Source organism: Macaca mulatta, chromosome 6, assembly GCF_049350105.2.
Source record: "Macaca mulatta isolate MMU2019108-1 chromosome 6, T2T-MMU8v2.0, whole genome shotgun sequence".
In the NCBI taxonomy this organism is placed as follows: Eukaryota; Metazoa; Chordata; class Mammalia; order Primates; family Cercopithecidae; genus Macaca; species Macaca mulatta.
In genome coordinates this window covers 111,251,322-111,274,021 of record NC_133411.1, presented here as the reverse complement: position 1 = coordinate 111,274,021, position 22,700 = coordinate 111,251,322, and the positions used below count along the sequence as shown (strand labels likewise).

At 35.4% G+C, this 22,700-nt stretch overlaps 1 protein-coding gene across 4 annotated transcripts in view; it reads left to right on the top strand.

The window, feature by feature from the left end:
- SLCO6A1 (solute carrier organic anion transporter family member 6A1) overlaps positions 1-22,700 on the top strand; it is a 139,825-nt gene that overhangs the window by 18,456 nt on the left and 98,669 nt on the right. For 2 of the 4 annotated variants that reach the window (XM_078005075.1, XM_001095830.4), the window contains exons 2-4: positions 11,080-11,337; positions 14,548-14,733; positions 16,599-16,695. In XM_078005075.1, the coding sequence (XP_077861201.1) occupies positions 11,080-11,337; positions 14,548-14,733; positions 16,599-16,695 (541 nt within the window). The remainder of the gene's footprint in view (positions 1-11,079; positions 11,338-14,547; positions 14,734-16,598; positions 16,696-22,700) is intronic. The other 2 variants (XM_078005077.1, XM_078005076.1) reach the window with 1 other exon arrangement.

The following is a 22,700-nucleotide window of genomic DNA, read 5'->3' as shown; positions in this document are numbered from 1 at the left end:
ATTTTGGAAAATCATCAGCCATTTTACTTCAAATTATTTATTCTCTTTCTTTTTCTCCTTCCCATTCTGATATTCCCTTTTTGTATGTTACAGCTGTTGTAATTGTTGCACAGTTCTTAGATACTCTGTTCTTTTTCTTTCATTTTTCTCTTTGCTTCTAGTTTGGTAAGTTTCTACTAACACATTTTCAAGCTTGTGGATTATTTTCTTGACCCTATCCAGTCTACTGAGGAGGTCATCAAAGACTTTTTTTTTTTCATTTCTGCTGCAATGTTTCTGATTTCTCACATTTTATTTTGATTCTTTCTTAGAGTTTCCATCTCTCTCCTTACATTACTTACCTGCTGTTGCATATTGTCCACTCTTTCCAATAGAGTCCTGATATGGTTTGGATTTGCATCCCTGCCCAAATCTTATGTTGAATTGTCATCCCCAGTGTTGGAGGAGGGTCCTGGTGGGAAGTGATTGGATCATGGGGGCAGACTTCCCCTTTGCTGTTCTTGTGATAGTGAGTTCTCATGAGATCTGGTTGCTTAAAAGTGTATAGCACTTTGCCCTTCACTCTATTCCTCCTTCTCTGGCCATGTAAGATGTGACTGCTTTCGCTTCACTTTCCACAATGATTGTAAGCTTCCTGAGGCCTTCCCAGCCATGCTTTCTGTAGAGCCTGTAGAACTGTGAGTCAATTAAACCTCCTTTCCTTATAAATTATCCAGTCTCAGGTAGTTCTTTATAGCAATGTGAAAATGGACTAATACAAGTCCTTTGCATATTGATCATGGTTATTTTATTTTTTAATTGACACATAATAATTGTACATACATATGGGATAAAATGTGGCATTTCAATATATGTTTATATTGTGTAATGATCAAATCAGTATAATTAGCAAATCCATCACCTCACATAGTTATCATTTCTTTGTGTTGAGAACATTCAAAATGTTCTCTTACAGTTATTTTGAAGTATACAATACATTATTGTTAATAGGGTGACTCTAGTCATCCTACTGTGAAACAGAGCACCAGAATTGATATTTCCTATCTAACTGTAACTTAGTACTCATTGACAAACCTCTGTGCATCCCTCCTTCCACCCTCTCCAGCCTCTGGTAACCATTATTCTACTCTTTACTTCTATAAAATCAACTTTTTTAGATTCTACATATGAGTGAGATCATGCAGTACTCGTCTTTCCATGTCTGGCTTATTGGACTTAACATGATGTTCTTTATCCATGTTGTAGTAAATAACAGGATTTCATTCTTTTTTATGGATGAACAATATTCCATTCTGTATATATACCACATTTTCTTCATCCATTCATCCATCAATGGACACTTACGTTGGTCCATATTTTAGCTATTATGAATATTGCTTCAATAAATATTGGGGTGCAAATATTTCTTTGACATACTGTTTTTATTTCATTTGAATATATGTCCAGTAGTGGGATTGCTGGATCATTTGGTAGTTCTATTTTTAAGTTTTTGAGGAACCTCCATACTGTTTTTATAATGGCTATTCTAATATAAATTTCCACCAACATTGTATAAAGGCTTCCTTTTCTATACATCCTTGCTAATACATATCTTCTGTCTTTTTGACAAAAGCCATTCTAACTGAATATCTTATTATTTTGATTTGCATTTCCCTGATGATTAGTGATGTTGATCATTAAAAAAATAGATCTGATGATCATTTGTGTGTCTTCTTTTGAGAAATGCCTATTCAGGACTTTTGCCCATTTCTAAATTGGATTATTATTATTTTTTTCTTTTGAATTGTTTGAGTTACTTATGTATTCTGGATAATAATTTAAATTTCTGGAAAGCCACCTTTTCCACATGATTCTCTTTTAGAGTTTTCCACTGAGGGTAACTTATGTGATATTTGGGAGGTTGAAGAGAAGGAGAGGAGAGTCCTCCTTCTCCAGAGATGTTTGCAAGCAGATCCTTGCAGGTCTGAGGTTGCATGTATCCTGCTGAACACTTAAAAACCACCCACTTTGCTCCTGTAGACTGATGCAGTTCTTGGGAACTATTGCAGAGACTCTTGAGCATTGCATCAGTTTCTTGGCGACTTTTTGAAGAAAATAAAGAGGAGAGATAGCAGTGGGGCATACCCCTAACAAATGGGACTCTAACTTTTATGCTTCTATGCTTCCTATGCTTCTGTCTCCTCAGGCCTACTGGTTGTAACTTCCTGACATTTTAAGTGACTTCCTCAATCTTCTGTCTCTCAGTTCTCCCAATATTGGAATGTAAGCCCTAATTCTTAAATCCTTATTTTCTAGCATTTTTAGAGTGGATCTTCTTTTATATTTGAATGAAAAATGATCAATTTTTGATAGATGAAATTATTCCTTAAAAATGGGAAATCTGGAATTTTTTCTCTGATGTGACTAGATTTAAGACAGTAATGACCTTGTTTCCAGTGAAAATATGGAACACTGATATCTCTAGGATGCAGTAACAACATTATTGCTTAAATTAAATTGACTGAAGTGTCAAGTGTCTGTGTTAGGAAAGGATTACCTGTTTGGATTTTCTTCTTCTCCTGAATCTTGTTCCCATAATTTCTCATCTCTTAGTTAGCTCTTGTATGTCTTCAGACAGATCTAAAAGTATCTTTTAACTTTCATATTCTCGGCAGAATGAGAGAATTATTTAGTCTACTATTAATGGAAGTGTAATCAATAGGTCAGGGAACTATATCAAAGACAGTTGTTCAAGTGTATCTTAATATGTTACTTTTTAAAATAGAATATTTGGAAACTCATGTGAAAATATAACAAAACATTAACATTTGATAAATCTAGGAGAATTGTATATTTCTATTTTCTGTGATTTTACTGATTTTTGCTCACCTGATATATAACAGTTTGAAAACATTGAGATTTGTTTTGATTTATTTCTCTTTATGTTTTCTTTATTTTCTCATTTTATTTATTTAACCTTATATCAGTTAATACTTAATATAATGATAGTTATTGTATTGGAATTATACTCTTTATCATTATAAAATTTTCCCTTGCTTTGTTTAATTAATTGCCTTATTGTAGGGGAACATATTTACTACTTAACTGGTTGACCATATGCTTTAATTTACCTGAAACAGTTCCAGTTTATGCCTGCTGTCCCATTTTTCATTGCAGTTTTCTCCCTTTTTTGCTAAGTATTATTATTAATAGTTTATTTAAACAAACTGGGATGGATTTAGTTGGCCCTAACTTTGTGCTTTTAGATTCTTCCTGGTCTTGTTTTACAGTGGTTAAAAAACTTGTGTGCTGAACACAATTCTTACTTTGATGCAGAGTTAGATCTAAAAGACAACACAGCAATAACCTTTCTTTCTTTCTAGACCTTGTCCACATGTAGTGTTAATGAAAATTCCTTTCGGCCAGGCGCGGTGGCTCAAGCCTGTAATCCCAGCACTTTGGGAGGCCGAGACGGGTGGATCACGAGGTCAGGAGATCGAGACCAGGATCATCCTGGCTAACACAGTGAAACCCCGTCTCTACTAAAAAATACAAAAACCTAGCCGGGCGAGGTGGCGGGTGCCTGTAGTCCCAGCTACTCGGGAGGCTGAGGCAGGAGAATGGCGTGAATCCGAGAGGCGGAGCTTGCAGTGAGCTGAGATCCAGCCACTGCACTCCAGTCTGGGCGACAAAGCGAGACTCTGTCTCAACAACAACAAACAAACAAACAAACAAACAAAAGAAAATTCATTTCAGGTACAGTGTGATGCATTTCTTGAAAAATGAAGTAATCTTGTATCTAGTCTCCAAAATTAACTCCACTCAATTTTGAGAGGTTGGGCAAGTATTTGATGTGGCTGGTTCTGCCACCCACTTGGTATATTAGCCAGATTTGTGATGGTCCATGCTGCAACTTGCAAGAGGCATGAAGTCACCAGCCTACCTGTTGGTAAGGTCAGTGGGAAGCATTAGAGATAATAGATTAGCTTTGCTTGAAGTATCTGTAGGAAATAGTGGCCGAAGAGTAAAGTCATAGAGTGCATAATAGTCTAAGCACACTTTGTACACGGTATTTTCATTTATCATATAGTGCATATCACCATCATTTTATGATTTTATTATTTGGTAAGGCTTTTTTACTTTCTAGTATACCTTTTTTGGCACAATGACATCAAAAATGCCATGTACTATTCTTAAGCAAATTGACGAAGACTTGTACATTGTTTACATTTACTATTTATCAAAGGCCATAGTGATATTACTGACCACATAAAAACCTGAAGACATAAATCTGCTGAAGTTAATGGTGATTTTAGAAGACTATGGCTGAAAAAGATAACACATGCAGCTGCAAAAGGCTTATTTACAAAACATTTTGTGAAAGCATGATTTATTCATCTAGATTTAACTGTTCTAGTTTAATCTTACTCATTTTCAATTCCAAATTTTTATATCCACATATGAAAATTAAAATAATAGCTGTAAATGAATTCACCCCATTAGCAGAAGGACAATTTTTCAAATTGTTAAATAATACCAGCTTTGTATCAGTGCCATTGGGAACTTCAAATAGAAAATAAATAAACTCAAATAATAATTTGTTTTTGGTGAAATTAAATGAAAATTTTGGAAGTTCATTCTGTTGAAGATAAACACCTGATATTAATGTGAATACTGTATTTTTAAATTGTCATTTTTGAAGAGAAAATTATTTATTTCTGTAACAATGATATTTACACGAATTTTTGTGTAAAGTATCATAGTAAAGACAATGTATTTATCGTACTAGGAAAGCAGTGAAGCAGAAATGTGCTTGGAATTGGTACACAAACAATTCGTAATTGTATCCTAACAAAATATAATATTTAACATCAACATTTACAAACATTTATTCATGTTCAAGTTTTTATGTATTAATACTTCCTCTTATTGGTATACATTGCCTTTCTTTGCCTCCTGGAAACAATAGATTTTACAAATGTTGGACTTTTCTTTCATTATTTTATAAAGTAACCTCAGTTGATTTATGATTTTGAACTGTTTTATAAACAAATTCTCTAATTTACAGTTGTACTTTTATTTAAAAGCGGCTGAAAATCTTCCATTAAAGTATTCAATGAATGAATCATCATACTTCTAAAATATTAGAAGCTTTTGTTGAATTTTAATTATTGAAAACAAAACTTAAAAATGGGAAGATACTAAAGTACATCCTTCCAAAACTAAGAGAGGAACTAAGCAGACTATGAGAGCTTGAGTAGCATACAAGATTTATTTTAGAAATCCTTTAATTGTGCTTTGTACAAATATTTATTTTGGGAAAGAATCTTTGGATAGTTTATTCTAATTAGGCAAATTTATACTTTGTAAATTGAATTGCATGAACTTAAGTAAACCTATAGTTTTACATAGCTAAATTTGGTGAAACAAAGTATAATAAATAGAGACAACTTATTTGAAGAGTTTTGTCTTGTAAAATATTTTTCAAAGAAATATTATCTGAATGAAATATTTTGGTTTAAATAGTTTAATATGAAAATATAATTGAGAATATCCTTCATTTAACAGTGCTTGTTTTGAGCTTACTAGACACTTACACACTTGTAGAGAGTTTTTATCAATTAAAATATCATTTTCTACAGTGACATGTCAATAGAGGTTGTAATAACTTCAAATTTATTAACTCTGTACTGGAAGCCCCTAAGACCAGAGTCAGGCTAAATGTTTCCCTAGGACTTCACAGGACTTAGAATAAGCTCATGGTTGTGGTTTATTACAGTGAAAGGATATAGATTAAAACCAACTGAGGCAAAAGGCACATGGGATGAAGTCTGGAAAAAAGCAGGCACAAGTATTCATGTGTCCTCTCCCAGTGGAATCACATGGACATGCTTATTTCTCCCAACATGTGTTACTAACCAGGGAAGCACACCCAAAGTGTTACTAACCAGGCAAGCTTATGTGAGCCTTCATGTTCAGGGTTTTCTGTCAGTCATGTAGGCATGCAGCACCTCTGTGACTAACCTCAGATACTCAGACTCCACACCCACACCCCATGACAAGAAAGATCTTCACCATAAATCACATCATCAGCATAAACTGTGTGATCAAACTGGTACAATATGGCCCAAGGCCTCTGCCATATAAAAACATTGTTATCGGACAGAATATTCCAAGGGCTTAGAGCTTTTCTCCTGGGAGCTACCAAACAGCCAGTCTTGAAGTCAGGCCTTTATTTTATTTGTTTGTTTGTTTATTTATTTATTTATTTATTTATTTATTTATTTATTTTGAGATGGAGTTTCACTCTTGTTGCCCAGATTGGAATGCAATGGCACAATCTCAGCTCACCACAACCTCCACTTCCCGGGTTCAAGCGATTCTCCTGCCTCAGTCTCCCGAATAGCTGGGATTACAGGCAGACGCCACCAAGTCTGGCTAATTTTGTATTTTTAGTAGAGACGGATTTCTGCATGCTGATCAGGCTGGTCTCGAACTCGCAACCTCAGGTGATCCACCCACCTTGGCCTCCCAAATTTCTGTGATTACAACCATGAGTCACCGCTCCAGGCCAGGTCTTTTTAAAACAACCCAGTCCTGTTCAGTTAACCCTTCACTGCAAAACTGTGAAAAGCAACTTTAATATATTGCACCTAACTTTGTAAAAACTATTAAAACATATTTTTCAGAAAAGATATTAATCACATTTTATTAAGGATAGTTTGGCTAAGAAACTGGTTAAAGTATGTGCGTGTTTATTAATATTCTTATTTTTAAAAAACATTGTGATATATAACATAAAAATGCTTGGAAATGTTTTAAGTAAACTTTTTCAGCTTCACCAATGTAATAAAAGTAATTTGTCTATAATTACAAAAATAATATGACCTTTTTATTTGACGGAGTCTCCCTCTGTCGCCCAGGCTGGAGTGCAGTGGTGCAATCTTGGCTCACTGTAAACCTCTGCCTTCTGGGTTCAAGCAATTCTCGTGCCTCAGACTCCCTGAGTAGCTGGGATTACAGGCTCCTGCCACCAGGCCTGGCTAATTTTTGTATTTTTAATAGATATAGGGTTTCACCCTGTTGATCAAGCTGGTTTAGAACTCCTGACCTCAGGTATCCACCCACCTCAGCCTCCCAAAGTGCAGGGATTACAGGTGTGAGCCACTGCACCCAGCCAATAATATGACTTTTGATATAATATTCTGTACCAGTCATTGAACCAGGAGAAACAAAGCAAAACAAACTAACAAACCCTCAAAGATGGAAATCTGGAATTGGTTCTCTGACATGATTGAGCTTGAAGCCAATGACAAAAGTGGTATTTGTGCCTGTGAATTATGGTTCACTAGAAATCCATGGCATGTAGCGACAAAAAGAGTCATTTAAATTATGCCTAGGATAAAGTTCTTATTGAAGGCAAGACATTGAAAGACAAAACAGCTGCTGCAATTGACTCCTGTGGTGGGAACTTTAACTGCATTGAAAAGTTTACAGAAGGAAAATGAGAAGTTTAGTGTATGGTTAGAAAACGTGTGAGCTTCTCTCATAGTCTCATGAGAAACTCTTATTATTTTTAGCCACATATTTTTGGTCAATACTAACTCTTATTCACAGGTGGCAGAATTGCAACATAAGTTGAACTCAAACTCACCAGATCACTTCTGTGGGAGTTGGGGCATTGATTTGAGAAAAAAGAAACCCTGTGAATTAGGATAAAGGCATCTGGGTGAAATTTGGTGAACCTGAGAACCATGAAACCCCAAATCCTGTACCTTCTTTGCCAGTAGAAACAGTTATTCCTCTTATATCTTAAGAGAAACAATTCCTTGCTTGAAGACATTGAATTGACCTCACCTGAGTTAAAGGAATGCTAATTCCCCTTATAACCCATCCCATACCCCATTGCTGCCAGACTCATAACTCAAATCAGATTTAGCCTTCCCAGAATGATAAAATCTATCCTATGAGAAAATATTCTATATACCAAAATTTGCTTGCCACTTCAGTAGTGGTTCAAGACACCAATTAGTTTAGAGTATATGGAACACTCTGTCTTCCAAAATGAAGGAAAATTTGTGCTACTGTACCACTCACTATTAAGAAAGAGGCACAAATTTTGGTGAGCCTCTGTGATTTTTCAATGGTAGAAGTATGCTATGGTAGCATTATATACTTAGTCAGGGGAGGCCTTGAAAAGTAGAGGAAAAAGGAAATCCTCCCCGTGGAAAGAACATTGAGCAGTACATCTGATTGTCCATATTGTCAAACATTGCCCAGTGGTTTGACCATTTGGTAATTAGGAAGGCTGTGTAAGTGGTATGTCTCTCCATATAAGTAGAGTTATCCTATCTGAATGAATATTCACCAAAAGAAAGCCATTGCACAAGAGGCTCTCAATAATGAAGTACATAGACAGATATGAATATTAGCCAACCTCTTTCCCTAGCCATTCTATCTCTTGTTCAATGGGGTCTTATTTATAGTGACAATTACATCAAGGATGGAGGTTATATGGGAGGTGATAGACAGCCTTACCTTCACCAGAGCTTGTCTGGTTATTGCACTGCTGAATGCCTGCCTGGCTACCAGGAAGAGTCAATATAATCTAGGTACTGGCCCCATTCCTTAGTGAAACCAACCAGTTACCTGGAGGCAGGTATTATATAGTTCTGGTTCTGTTATGAAGTGGGCAATAATTTCCCCTCACTAAATTAGACATTTATTTTGGATATAGGTTCTTCTTTTGTCATTATGGTCCCGCTAACACTACCATAACTGGACTTAATGAATGCCATATAAAGCATTATAATCATATTTACCAACACGTTGCTTCTAATCAAGGAACTCATTTTACAATAAAGAAGTATAGCAGAAGGCTCATGTTCATGTAATTCACTGATTTTACTTCATGTCTCAATAACCAGAAACTTTTGGTCTTATAGATAATTATGATGTCTTATTGAAGACTCGGATAAGACTCCTAGTAGTAGACAACATTCAACCACTCCCAGTAGTAGACAACAAGTTTGTAGTGCTGTCCTATGTGCTTTGAGAGAACAATCTATGTATATTATCTGGGATCAAGGGGTAGAAGAGGGAGTGAATAGTAGAAGAAGGAAGTTATGAATATCAACTATAGTCTCATAACCATTTAGAGAAATAAAACTTGTGGCAGCTCTGCATTTCCTCTTACTTGCTTGTCTTGTGTATTCACACACAAATATGTTATATGTACATTTGTGTGTGTATATGTTTATATATATATATGTTCTTGTTTTTTATTTTCTCTCTTCCTCTTTTTTCCTATTGTATTTTTCTATTAATACTTTATGGAAGGTATAGAACCATATAAATTAATCTCTAGGTTATAGAATATGCCTCAATTAGAAGGAGAATTAATAACCCCACCTTAGAGATAAACTTAATTACTGACAGGACTTATTTCCTACATTGGCTATTATCCTCCTTGGCCACATCTAATGTAAAAGTTAAAGAAAATTCTTATCCTGGGTGCAGCAAAGTTTTTATAGGTTGTTTCCTACTGGTATTGCTCTGCTAAAACTAGTCGTGGCTCCAAATCTAGCTCGTGGTTTCTTTGGCAATATATTTCCCCTCAAATATTTAGTTAGTGCTGTGATATATTTGCTTAACTATTGGTGGTTAACTTTGCAATTTGGTTTTTAGGTCAAAGAAAATCCATTCAGGTTTCTGATTAAACTGAAGGATTAGCATTACACTGAGATAGATATGGTGATTGATTAGACTATGTATCTCTCTTTTTTGGGGGAAAGAGTAACAGCATCTCTGTAAAATGATAATTGTGATACATTAGGCAGAAGCATGATGATATTGCTACTTATTTGATATTAAAATTTAAATATGGGAGGAAAGGTGAAAATGTATACCAAATAGTCTAAAAGATAAACTCTGTAAGTTATTTGTCTGTTGGCCATGAACTCCATTACTCCTATTTGCAAGGGAATGGGAAGTCTGAAACTACACTTCCCAGAGTTGCTGGGGCCCAGCTGACTTTGACTTACATGTTGCCAAAGAATCTGTGGCAGTAGATTTGAAAAAGGGCAAAGGGAAGACTTACTTTTCCTTTCTGTTTCTGGTGGTGTTTTTGGCATCAGGAGCAAGGCTGGGTGATTAAAGGCTCCTGGATTTATGCTCAGGAATAAATGTGATGCTATCAGTATTATAGAGCCCATGAGCTCTGGCACCTGCAAGGGTATCAGAATCAGCAGTTGAGCTCCCTGTCATAGGAAGACTGTGGGCTCCCGGCTTCCTGCAAAAAAAAGGTAGTGATTACAGTTCTAACAGTAGCAGCAGCAGCAGTAGTAGCAGCAACCTAGGCACTGGTAACTTTGGTTGCATAGATAACATGAATTTTGATTAGTAACCATTTGGACTCCAACTAATGTACTACTTTTGTAATCAATCCCTACATCAATTAATTTTGTTTCAAATTCTTAGTGTGATTATAATTACTTTTTTCCTAGTTGGATGTTGAGTGATAGAAATATATATAACGTGGTACCATTTATTTCACATTCAAGAACATGAAAAACAATACTTCATATTGTCTAAGGACATATGCATTGTCAAAAATGTTAAAAAGGCTAACAACTGGTAAACTTTAAATACAGGATACTGATTATGGAGGGAAGGGAGACAAATGAGTTTGGGAAGTATGCATTGGGCTTTAACTATTTCAATAATGTTTTATTTTCTATTCTAGATGGTAGATAAATATTACATTAGTAATAGTTTTTAATTTTTTATAATGTGAAATGCAATATATTAAAATAAAGATCAGTACTAAGTGCGATGACACAGCAATCACTATTCTTTAGGAAATTACTCATAGAAGTAGTTAAAAAATAGCTTCAAAAATTCAATTAGCGAATATTTTGTAGAGGTTAAGGCCTATTTGTGTTTTAGAAAAGGAATTGTTACATGCTTATAGCTTTTAAACATTCAGAATAATGTAAAATAAACTTACATCATGTAATTTAAATTTTGCTTCGTAATAATCATAATAATGCCTTCTTAAAATGCATATCATTGCTTTCTCTTTTTCTTTTTACATTTTAGGTGTGGTGTTTGGTCTTACAGATGTCAGCATTGGCAATGTTCAGAGGGAATATTCTCTGAAAACCATTGAAAAGTTGGCATTGGAATTGAGTTATGATATTTCATCTGGACTGGTAGTAATGTTTATAGCATTCTATGGAGACAGAAAAAAAGTAACATGGTTTGTAGCTTCCTCCTTTCTTATAGGACTTGGATCACTTTTGTGTGCTCTTCCATTCATTAATGAAGAAAAAAATAAAAGTAAGGTAGGAATTGAAGGTAAGGTTTTAAAATATACTGTCATATATCAAATCAACATTCATTCAAATCTTGGCTCAAGGAACTTAAAATAGACTGTGATAATTGTTTGTCTGTATATCTATCCAGTCATCCATACTGATTTATGTGACCAAGTTTGCTAATTAACTAACTGTAGCATCCTAGTGGACATACATGTCTTCATAGAGGAAGTTAATGATTAGTTTTAGTCTCTTGATAGAAAACATTTATTTTCAGATGTTGGTCAGTAGGAAGCTCAGTACTGCGATCCCTAGGAGAAGGGAAACAAACAACTTGAATTTTCTTTGAGAAGGCAAGAGTGAATCGATTAGGGGCATGTTTTATGATTATCAGGAGCATGAAGGACCTCCTCGAGTTTATTAATCATGAAATCAAAGTGGGATTTGCATGGTTGTGCAGCTACATCAAGCTTTAAAAGTACAGGTAGGGAGTGGGAAGCAGAGTTATTTTGAGTAGGGTTGCAGTTTGACCATCCAGAACCTACAAAGAACTCAAACAAATTTACAAGAAAAAAACAAACAACCCCATCAAAAAGTGGGCAAAGGATATGAACAGACATTTCTCAAAAGAAGACATTCATACAGCCAACAGACACATGAAAAAATGCTCATCATCACTGGCCATCAGAGAAATGCAAATCAAAACCACAATGAGATACCATCTCACACCAGTTAGAATGGCGATCATTAAAAAGTCAGGAAACAACAGGTGCTGGAGAGGATGTGGAGAAATAGGAACACTTTTACACTGTTGGTGGAATTGTAAACTAGTTCAACCATTATGGAAAACAGTATGGCGATTCCTCAAGGATCTAGAACTAGATGTACCATATGACCCAGCCATCCCATTACTGGGTATATACCCAAAGGATTATAAATTATGCTGCTATAAAGACACATGCACACGTATGTTTATTGCAGCACTATTCACAATAGCAAAGACTTGGAATCAACCCAAATGTCCATCAGTGACAGATTGGATTAAGAAAATGTGGCACATATACACCATGGAATACTATGCAGCCATAAAAAAGGATGAGTTTGAGTCCTTTGTAGGGACATGGATGCAACTGGAATCCATCATTCTTAGCAAACTATCACAAGAACAGAAAACCAAACACCGCATGTTCTCACTCATAGGTGGGAACTGAACAATGAGATCACTCGGACTCAGGAAGGGGAACATCACACACCGGGGCCTATCATGGGGAGGGGGGAGGGGGGAGGGATTGCATTGGGAGTTATACCTGATGTAAATGACGAGTTGATGGGTGCAGCACAGCAACATGGCACAAGTATACATATGTAACACACCTGCACGTTATGCACATGTACCCTACAACTTAAAGTATAATAATAATAAATAAATTTAAAAAAATAAAAAAAAAAAAGAAAGAAAGAAAGGGAATTAAAAGTATTTAGATGATAGTGAAAGAAGTAAGGACATGAAGGGGACATTGGGATAGTGAAAAGGAGCAGAATCAATGGATTATATGCCCTGGTGAATTTTTAAGGATTGTTGGAATTGGGTTGCTAGAAAGAGTGAGTGGAAAGATAGGGGTGGTTAGAATGTAGATGTTTGAAATTATCATTGAGAAAGGTTTGTAGTTATTATTTTTGACATTTTAAATGACTAGCTGTTTGTCTGTTCTCAGTCTGCTCTAAAGAACTACCTGAGACTGGGTAATTTATAAAGAAAGAACATTTAATTGACTCACACTGTTTCAGCCTGTACAACAGGGCTGGGGAGGCCTCAGGAAACTTACAATGATAGTGGAAGTTGAAGGGGAAGCAAGCATATCTTCACATTGTAGCAGGAGAGAGCTAGCAAAGTGGGGAGTGTTACACACTTTCAAACAACCTGATCATATGAGAACTCACTCACTATCACGAGAACAGCAAGGGGGAAATCTGCTCCCGTGATCCAGTCACCTCCCACCAGGTCCCTCCTGCAACACTGGGAATTACAATTCGACATGAGATTAGGGTGGGGACACAGAGCCAAACCATATCACTAGCTAAGGTAGGTGGAATACAGTGCATAACAGGAGAAACGTTCAAGGAACTAAGAGGTCAAGGCGTTGGAAACATCACATTGACACTGATATCACAAGTTAATATGTCTGTACAAAATTGAACCTTCAGCATTTGAATCACAGTTCTAGAGACCACCTCCTACTTTATATGGAGTCAAAATCATCTCACATGGATACTAAACCAGCTGAAAATTTCATTTGTATACTGTATTGCAATATGCACTTTAATAGTGTTTCCACAATATTATTTTAAGAGCATTTTGTTAAATGTCAACCCGAATGACCATGGCCAATATAGTCTAATAGCATTGCCTAGATCTACCAATCTACAAACAAATTTAATTACACAAGCATTTACTTAATATTGTTATATAACCATGTAAATTTAAAAAGTATAAGAAATACACTATGACCTGAAAGAAATTAAAATCTAGTGGATGACCACATAATGACTAACTCTAATGGAAAGAAATGTTCACTGTATAATGCCTTGTCCTTATGAACATATGTTCTGAAAGTTAGTGGGTCTAAAATGGGAAATTATTTAATCAGAGTGAGACAAAGTGAATATAAAGATTGTTAAAGAGGTGAACATAAAACTAAACTCAGAAGGTACTCTTTGATAATGCAGATAATCTAGAACATTAGAAATACTTTTAGCCTAGGGTCAAAAGTCAGGGGAATTAGATGTCAAATTTAAGAGGAATATGTGTATGTGTAAATGCATATATATAAATACACAAACATATCTGTGCACACATACATACAATCATGCATGCACATTTATGTTTTGGTTTATAATATATGTATCTTTTGCAAGATTCCCACACAATTTCTTCCTTTTTTCTTTATCCTTTATTTTGGAGACGGGGTCACAATATGTTGCCCAGGCTTGTCACAATCCTCTCACTTCACCTTTCCGAGTAGCTGGTACTACAGGTGTGTGCTGTGTCTGGTCCAAATGTGTGATGGCATTTTTCTGAGAACGTGATGATTGATTGCAGTACTACTACATTCAATGTAAATGAAATGTTAACTAAAAGAAAAAAGCTTAATTTTGGAAATAGCTTGTATAATATTTGATAAAGAATGCTGCACATTTGTTTTATGTTTGAGTTCAATTAACAAAAATGTAATCATTGTCTTTTCAAAAGATATTTGCACAGAAATAAAGGTTGTCAGTGGTTGCCAGAGCAGTGATGCATCGTTCCAATCAAAATACCTGTATTTCATCACCCTTGGGCAGACTATGCAGGGAATAGCAGGAATGCCTCTTTATATCCTTGGAACAACCTTTATTGATGAGAACGTTGCTACACACTCAGCTGGTATCTATGTAGGCAAGTTTTACCTCCTCTATTATGATTGACCCATTTTGATTTTCCTTGAATTTTGGTATGCATATCTAAGCTGATACAAAAGTACTATTGGCCCTTATGATAACATTGTAATAAATAACTAGTATACCAAACCTCCAAATCACATTGATTCACATAATTCTGAGGAATTGTTTGAGATTTGGGTTTCTAGACATGTCACCTGAATGTCACTGAAAATACATAGAGCAATTGAAATAATACATACTTTTGGCCAGGCATGGTGGCTCATGCCTGTAATCCTAGAACTTTGAGAGGCTGAGGCAGGCAGATCACTTGAGTTCAGGAGTTCAAAACCAGCCTGGTCAACATAGTGAAACCCTGTCTCTACTAAAAATACAAAAAAATTAGCCAGGTATGGTGGCGAGCACCTGTAATCTCAGCTACTCTGCAGGCTGAGTCAGGAGACTTGCTTAAACCCAGGAGGTTGAGATTGCAGTGAGCCAAGATCGCACCACTGCTGCCTGGGTGACAGAGCAAGACTCTCAAACAAAAAAACAAACAAACAAAAAATACCTTCTTAAGTAATAAAAATTATACTCTTTATGTATATGTGTATGCACATTTATAAACATGTATATTCATATATATGTACACTTAATTAATAATAGCATACTATCCCTATTTACAATGTCTATGCTACTGTATCCCATAAGAAGTAATCCTGGCTATATCTCAGAATAATCTGTACTCTCTTATATTGCAATAGATTCTGGTCCTGGTAGATCATCTATTTGTACAGGGATATCTAACTATCACTTTTGAAAATAAATTTAAAGTTGTTTTTATATACTTATTGTGAAGGTGTATTGACACATCCTGGTAGATAAGGTGAAGGGTGCAGAAGTAATGATAACTTTAAAGTATCACCTTGCTAGAGCACCCCAAATTAAATAAAATAAGACATTTTGAATTTCTAGTTAAATATATTTTATGTATATTACACTAAATATATATATTAAATAAGGTATAATGAATTATATACTGAGTTTCTGTACTACATGCATTGGATAATACGTATGATGGTTAGTTTTATGTGTTTGCTTGGTTAGGTTATGACACCTGGTTGTATGGGCAAACACTACTCTAGATGTTTTGGTGATGGTCGTTTTTAGATGCGATGAACATTTACAATCCTCAGAATTTGAGCAAAACTGATTTCATAATGTGGGTGGGCCTCATTCAATCAGTTGAAGGTTCTATGAGCAAATACTGAGGTTTTCTGAAGAAGCAATTCTACCTAAAGACTGTAACATCAACTGCAACATCCAGCCTGCTGGTCTGCCCTACGAATTTGGTACTTGCTAGGCCTCACAATTGTATTTTGTATGAACCAGTTCCTCAAAATGAATCTCTCTGTTCTCTCTCTCTTTGTTTTTTGAAGGTGCTTATTATTTTTGTGTTTAAATTTTTTTTTAAAATTTCAGTAGTTTCAGGGGGAACAGGTGGTATCTGGTTACATAGATAAGCTCTTTAATGGTGATTTATGAGATTTTGATGCACCCATCCCCCAAGCAGTGTACACTATACCCAATGTGCAGTCTTTTATCCCTCACCCACCTCTCACCATTACCCCCGAGTCCCCAAAGTCAATTATATCATTCTTATGCTTTTGCATTCTCATAGCATGGCTCCCACTTGTGAGAACATAATGATGTTTGGTTTTCCATTACTGATTTTCTCTCTCTTTTACTGGTTTTGTTTCTCTGGAGAACTCTGACTAATACAGAATGCTATGAAAAGCTTTCAGAAATAATCAATTTCAGTCCATTTTTATCATAACAAAGCTGGCTTATGAAATTGCTTGATGTTCATTGTTTATTTTACAGGTATTGCAGAATGCATGTCAATGATTGGATATGGTATGGGTTATGTGATAGGAGCACCACTAGTTAAAGTCCCTGAGAATAGTACTTCTGCAACAAAGTAAGGCATTATTTTTTCTTTCTTTTGTTTACATTGTATAAAATATTTACTAAATAGCTACCATAGCTTACAAATAAACACACAAATTTAATTTGTAATAACTATAGTTTTAGAAGAAGTATATGCAAATGTGACTTATATGCACATATTTGTACACATAAATACATCTAAAGTATACATCTTAAACATTTTTAAGTGTATAGTACAGCACTGTTAACTATGTGCACATTGTTTTTCAATATATATCTAGAATTTTTGCATCTTGCAAAAATGCAGTCATTGTTTTACTTTCTATTTCTGAGAGTTTGACTGTTTCAGACACCTTATAAAACTGGAATCATGCAGTATTTGTCTTTTTGTGATTGACTTATTTCACTTTAAATAATATTTTGAGGTTTCATGCATGTTGTAGCATATAACAGGATATCCTTCTTAATTTAAGGCTGAATATTACTCCACTGTATTATTGTACATACTACATTGGCTTTATTCATTCATTTTTCAATGGACATTTAAGTTGCTTCCAGCTCTTTACTATTGTGAATAATGCTGCAATTAATACAGGTGTACAAATATCTCACAGATATCCTGTTGTCAATTCTTTTGTATATATACTCAGAAATTGGATTGCTAGATCATAAGGTAAGTCTATTTTTCCAATTTTATTTTTTTGAAAAACTTTTATACTGTTTTTTATAAAAACTGCACCGTTTTACATTCCTGCAGTGCACAGGCTTCCAATTTCTCCACATCCTCACCAATACTTGTTTTTACTGTTTGTTTGTTTTTCTGATAGTGACCATCCTAATGGATCCAACGTGATACCTTATTATGGTTTTCATTTGCATTTCCCTGATTATTAGTGGTGTTGAGTATCTTTTCAATGCTTCTTGACCATTTGTATACCTTCTTTTATCAATCCAAGTCCTTTGGCCATTTTTAATTCAGATTGCTTTTTTGTTGTTGTTGGGTTGAAGTTCTTTATATATTCTGCATATTAGCCTCTTTTCAATACACGGTTTGCAAATGTTTTCTGCCATTCTGCAGGTTGCCTTTTCACTTCACCAATTGTTTCCTTTACTGCAAAAAAGTTTTTAAGTTCTGTGTAGTACATTCGTCTGTTTTTGGTTTGCTGCCTAGGCTTTTGGTGTAATATCCTAAAAATAATCGTCAAATTCAATGTCACGAAGCATTCTCCCTATGCTTTCCTCTAAGAATTTTATGGTTTCAGGCCTTGTGTTTAGATGTCTAATCCATTTTGAGTTAATTTTTGTATATGGTGTAAGGTAAGGGTCCAACTTCATTCTTTTGCATGTGGATATCCAGTTTTCCCAACATTGTTTTTTGAAGACAATTCTTTGCACATTGTGTAGCCTTGGCACCCCTGTCAAAGATCATTTGACCATATATATGAGGGGTTATTTCTGGGTTCTCTGTTCTATTTCATTGGTCTATGTGTCAGTCTTTATACCAGTACCCTACTGTTTTGAGGACTGTAGCTTTGCAATATATTTGAAATCAGGAAATGTTATGCCTCCAACTTTGTTTTTCTTTTTCAAGACTGATTTGGCTGTTCAGGGTCTTTTCTGATTCCACATGAATTTTTCCTATTTTTGTAAAAAATGCCATTGGAATTTTGATAGGGATTGCATTAAATCTGTGTTTCATTTGGGGCTGTATAAGCATTTTAACAATATTCTAATTCTAAGAATATTAATATTAACTCTCGTGTTTAATCCATAAACATGGGATAGCTTTACATCTATTTGTGTCTTTACTTTTTTTCAGCAATGTTTTATAGTTTGCAATGTGCAAGTCTTTCTCGTTGTACACTGTTCATTGTTAGTGTATGGAAATGCAACTGATATTTGTGTGTTGATATTGCATCCTGCAACTTTACTAAATTCATTTAGTAGTTCTAATAGTTAGGCATACGGTATGTGTATGCATGTATGTATGATCCTTAGGGTTTTCTATATATAAGATCATGTCATCTGAGAACAGAGATAATTTTACTTCTTCCTCTCCAGTTTGGATGCCTTTTATTTCTTTTTCTTCTCCAATTTTTCTGGCTAGGATCTTCCAGTACTATGTTGAACATGGGGAGAACAAACTATGGATTTGTTCCTGATCTTAGAAAACTTGCTGATTTTCACCATTGAGCATGATGCTAACTGTAGGCTTTCAATATAAGACCTTTACTAGGTTGAGGTGTAATTTCCTTGTATTCCTAGTTTTCTCAGTGTTTTTGTCATAAAAGGGCATTGAATTTTGTCAAATGCTTTTTCTGAATCAATTGATATGATCATGTGGTTTTTCTCTATTATGTTAATGTGGTGTATTATACTGATTTATTTTCATATGCTGAACCATCTTTATATTCCAGGAATAAATCCCCCTTGATTATGATGTATAATCCCTTTAATATGCTGTTACATTCAATTTGCTTGTGTTTTGATTAGAATTTTTTCATCAGTATTCATCAGAGATATTAGTCTGTAGTTTTCTTGTAGTATCTTTATCTAGGTTTAGTATTAGAGTAGGTTGGCCACATAGAAAGAATTTGAAGTGTTCCCTCCTCTTCAATTACTTGGAGGATTTTGAGGAGGATTATTGTTAATGCTTATTGAAATATTTGGTACGGTTCTCCAATGAAGCTATTTGGCCCTGGGCTTTCCTTTTTTGGGAGGTTTTTGACAGTTGATTCAATCACCTTACTAGTTACAGCTCTGTTCAGATATTTTGTTTCTTCATCATTTTGTTGGTAGGTTGAATGTTTCTAGAAATGTATCCATGTCTTCTAAGTTATCTAATTTGTTGGGATATAATTATTCATAGTAGTTTCTTGTGATTCTTCTTATTTCTGTGGCATTTAGTTGTAAAGTCTTCCGCTCATTTCTGATTTTTGTTATTTGAGTCTTATCTCCTTTTTCTTAATTTCTCTGGCCAAGGTTTGTCAATTTTGTTAATCTCTTTTAAAAAACCATCTCTTTGTTTTGTTTATTTTCTCTATGGTTTTCCCAGGCTCTGTTTCATTTACAGTAATTCTGCTGTAATTTCTGCTATTTCCTTTCAACAGTTTTATAAATATGTATTTTAAAACTGTATTTTAATTATATATTGGGAACTAGTACCATCAGTTAACTCCTCCTCAACTTTTCTTGTTCTCTTTTTGAGATGATGGAGTTAATTAAGGAGCTATACCTACCACTTTAAGAAAATAGAGAAGTGAACCTTCCATTTCTGAAATTCTGAGTTCATATGAAGGAAGAACTAGTAGAAACTGAGATACCAAAGAATGGTTCCATGGTTGTTTATTGCTACAGATACTACCTGGAAACTATCCTGCTAGGTCCCCTGGCAACTCACTTGGGTTCTTACCTAGCTAGTATAAATTTTTGGTAACTACCAGACAAATATCATAAAAGGGAACAGATAAGTTTTCAGGGAATAAGCTGTGTGCTGAATATATTTTGTTTGCCTCTCTAAATTTACTCTTCATCTTTCTAACATCTTCTCCATCCTCCTCTGCTCAGGGAGGCTGACCTGTACTGACAGCCTCAATGTGTTCCTCTGTACTCTAGATTTCACTTAGGTTTTGCCACTGAGAGTAACTGGCAGATGAGAAAGCAGGGGAAGCTTAAGATTACGGCATTTATTCTTTCAGATTTTTCCTGAAGGCTTGTACCTAGATGGGTTGTATTTCTCTTCTGAAGGTCATGGCTATCAGCAGGATACCCTCAACATTTATTAAGCACTGTTCCAATGACATTCAGGGCTGTGATAAGAGGTTGCTACTATTGCTAGCCCCAGAATATTATACTATGCCTTGTTATTTTCCCTGAAGTCTGCCCACATTACTAAAAATAGTTCCTTTATCCCTCTTCAGATGATCTAGTGTGAGTTAAGTATACATTTTCTACCAGGATTCTGAGTGATATTAGAAGCAGTATCAGAAGTAGCAATAATAGGGTTCCAGAACTATGTTGAATGTTTGTGTGCACAGATATTCTTGCTAGTGATAAATTGGACATAATTATTAAAATTATCACAGGTTGTGGATTGGGATTAAGGCTTTAGGAAATTAAGTGGGCATAGCATTTAATTCAAATGACAAAGTAATTTTAAAAAATTCTGGGTTGTATGGGTTATTTTAACAATGCTAGAGAATATTTCCAGAGAAAAAGAAACATTTAAGTTTGTGAATGTTCAGAAAGGAATGGCCACTCCATTATGGCTTCACTAAACAGCGGCCTTAAGATACAGGAAATCCTTCTAGCAGTTAGAACTTCAGGCTGTCCTGTATTAAGGTTGTCCACTTAATATAGGAGAGATGGCCTGAGGTATAAATATCTAATGATTTATATTCAGCTTGTTTGGGTAGTTAGAGACTTAGAGCAAGATTGGAAAATAGGTGGTAAGAAGAACATGTGATTGAACTTCTCTGAAGGGGCACATGAAGAAGGGATTTACTTTGGAAGGTTCTCAAGTCAGTTGAACAATATGACCAATCCCGTTAATATCAGTGAGCCTCCGTCTCTTTTTTAAAAACCAACCTAGGTCTTCATTAATGGGCTCATGTGAAAAATGACCATGGAGAAATCATTACAACAACTCATGAAAGAACAACCATGCCCCAAGAAAGGAGAAAACAACAGTTAACTCCACTGCCTATAACATCCTGGCTAACAGAGGTCCTGAGTCTCTCCACATGACACTTTTATTACAAGCACAAACGATAATCGAGAAAACCAGTGCACTAAACAAAACTACAACCAAGGACCTTAACAGAGTCCACTGCATTCCCCTGCTACCTCCACCAGAACAGGTGCCGGATTCCATGGCTGAGAGGCCTTAAGAAAATCACATTAGAGGACTCTTTAGAGACACTCCCCAGTACCAGCCTGAAGCCTGGTAGTTCCACTGGGTAGCCAGACCAGAAGAGAAATAATAATCGCTACAATTCAGCTTTCAGGAAGCCCCATCCCTAGGGGAAGCAGGAGAGCACCACATCTCCTGCTCAAGGGAACACTCCATGAGACAAAAAACCCTTCAAAAAATTAGTGAATCAAGGAGCTGGTTTTTTGAAAAGATTAACAAAATAGATAGACTGCTAGTAAGACTAATAAAGAAGAAAAGAGAGAAGAATCAAATACACACAATAAAAAATGATAAAGGGGATATCACCACTGATCCCACAGAAATATAAACTACCATCAGAGAATACTATAAACTCCTCTATGCAAATAAACTAGAAAATCTAGAAGAAATTGATAAATTCCTGGACACATAGACCTTCCCAAGACTAAATCAGGAAGAAGTTGAATCTCTGAATAGACCAGTAACAGGCTTTGAAATTGAGGCAATATTTAATAGCCTGCCAATGAAAAAAAGTCCAGGACCAGACAGATTGACAACTGAATTCTACCAGAGGTAAAAAGAAGAGCTGGTGCCATTCCTTCTGAAACTATTCCAAACAATAGAAAGGGGGAGGGAATCCTCCTTAACTCATTTTATGAGGCAAGCATCATCCTGATACCAAAGCCTGGCAGAGACACAACAAAAAAAAGAGAATTTTAGGCCAATATCCCTGATGAACATCAATGCGAAAATCCTCAAGAAAATACTGGCAAACCGAATCCAGCAGTTCATCAAAAAGCTTATCCACCATGATCAAGTTGGCTTCATCCCTGGGATGCAAGGCTGGTTCAACATATGCAAATCAATAAACAAAATCCATCACATAAACAGAACCAATGACAAAAACCACGATTATCTCAACAGATGCAGAAAAGACCTTTGACAAAATTCAACAGCCTTTCATGCTAAAAACTCTCAATAAACTAGGGATTGATGGAACGTATCTCAAAATAACTATTTATGGCAAACCCACAGCCAATATCATACTGAATATGCAAAACCTGGAAGCATTCCCTTTGAAAACTGGCACAAGACAAGGATGCCCTCTCTCACCACTCCTATTCAACATAGTATTGGAAGTTCTG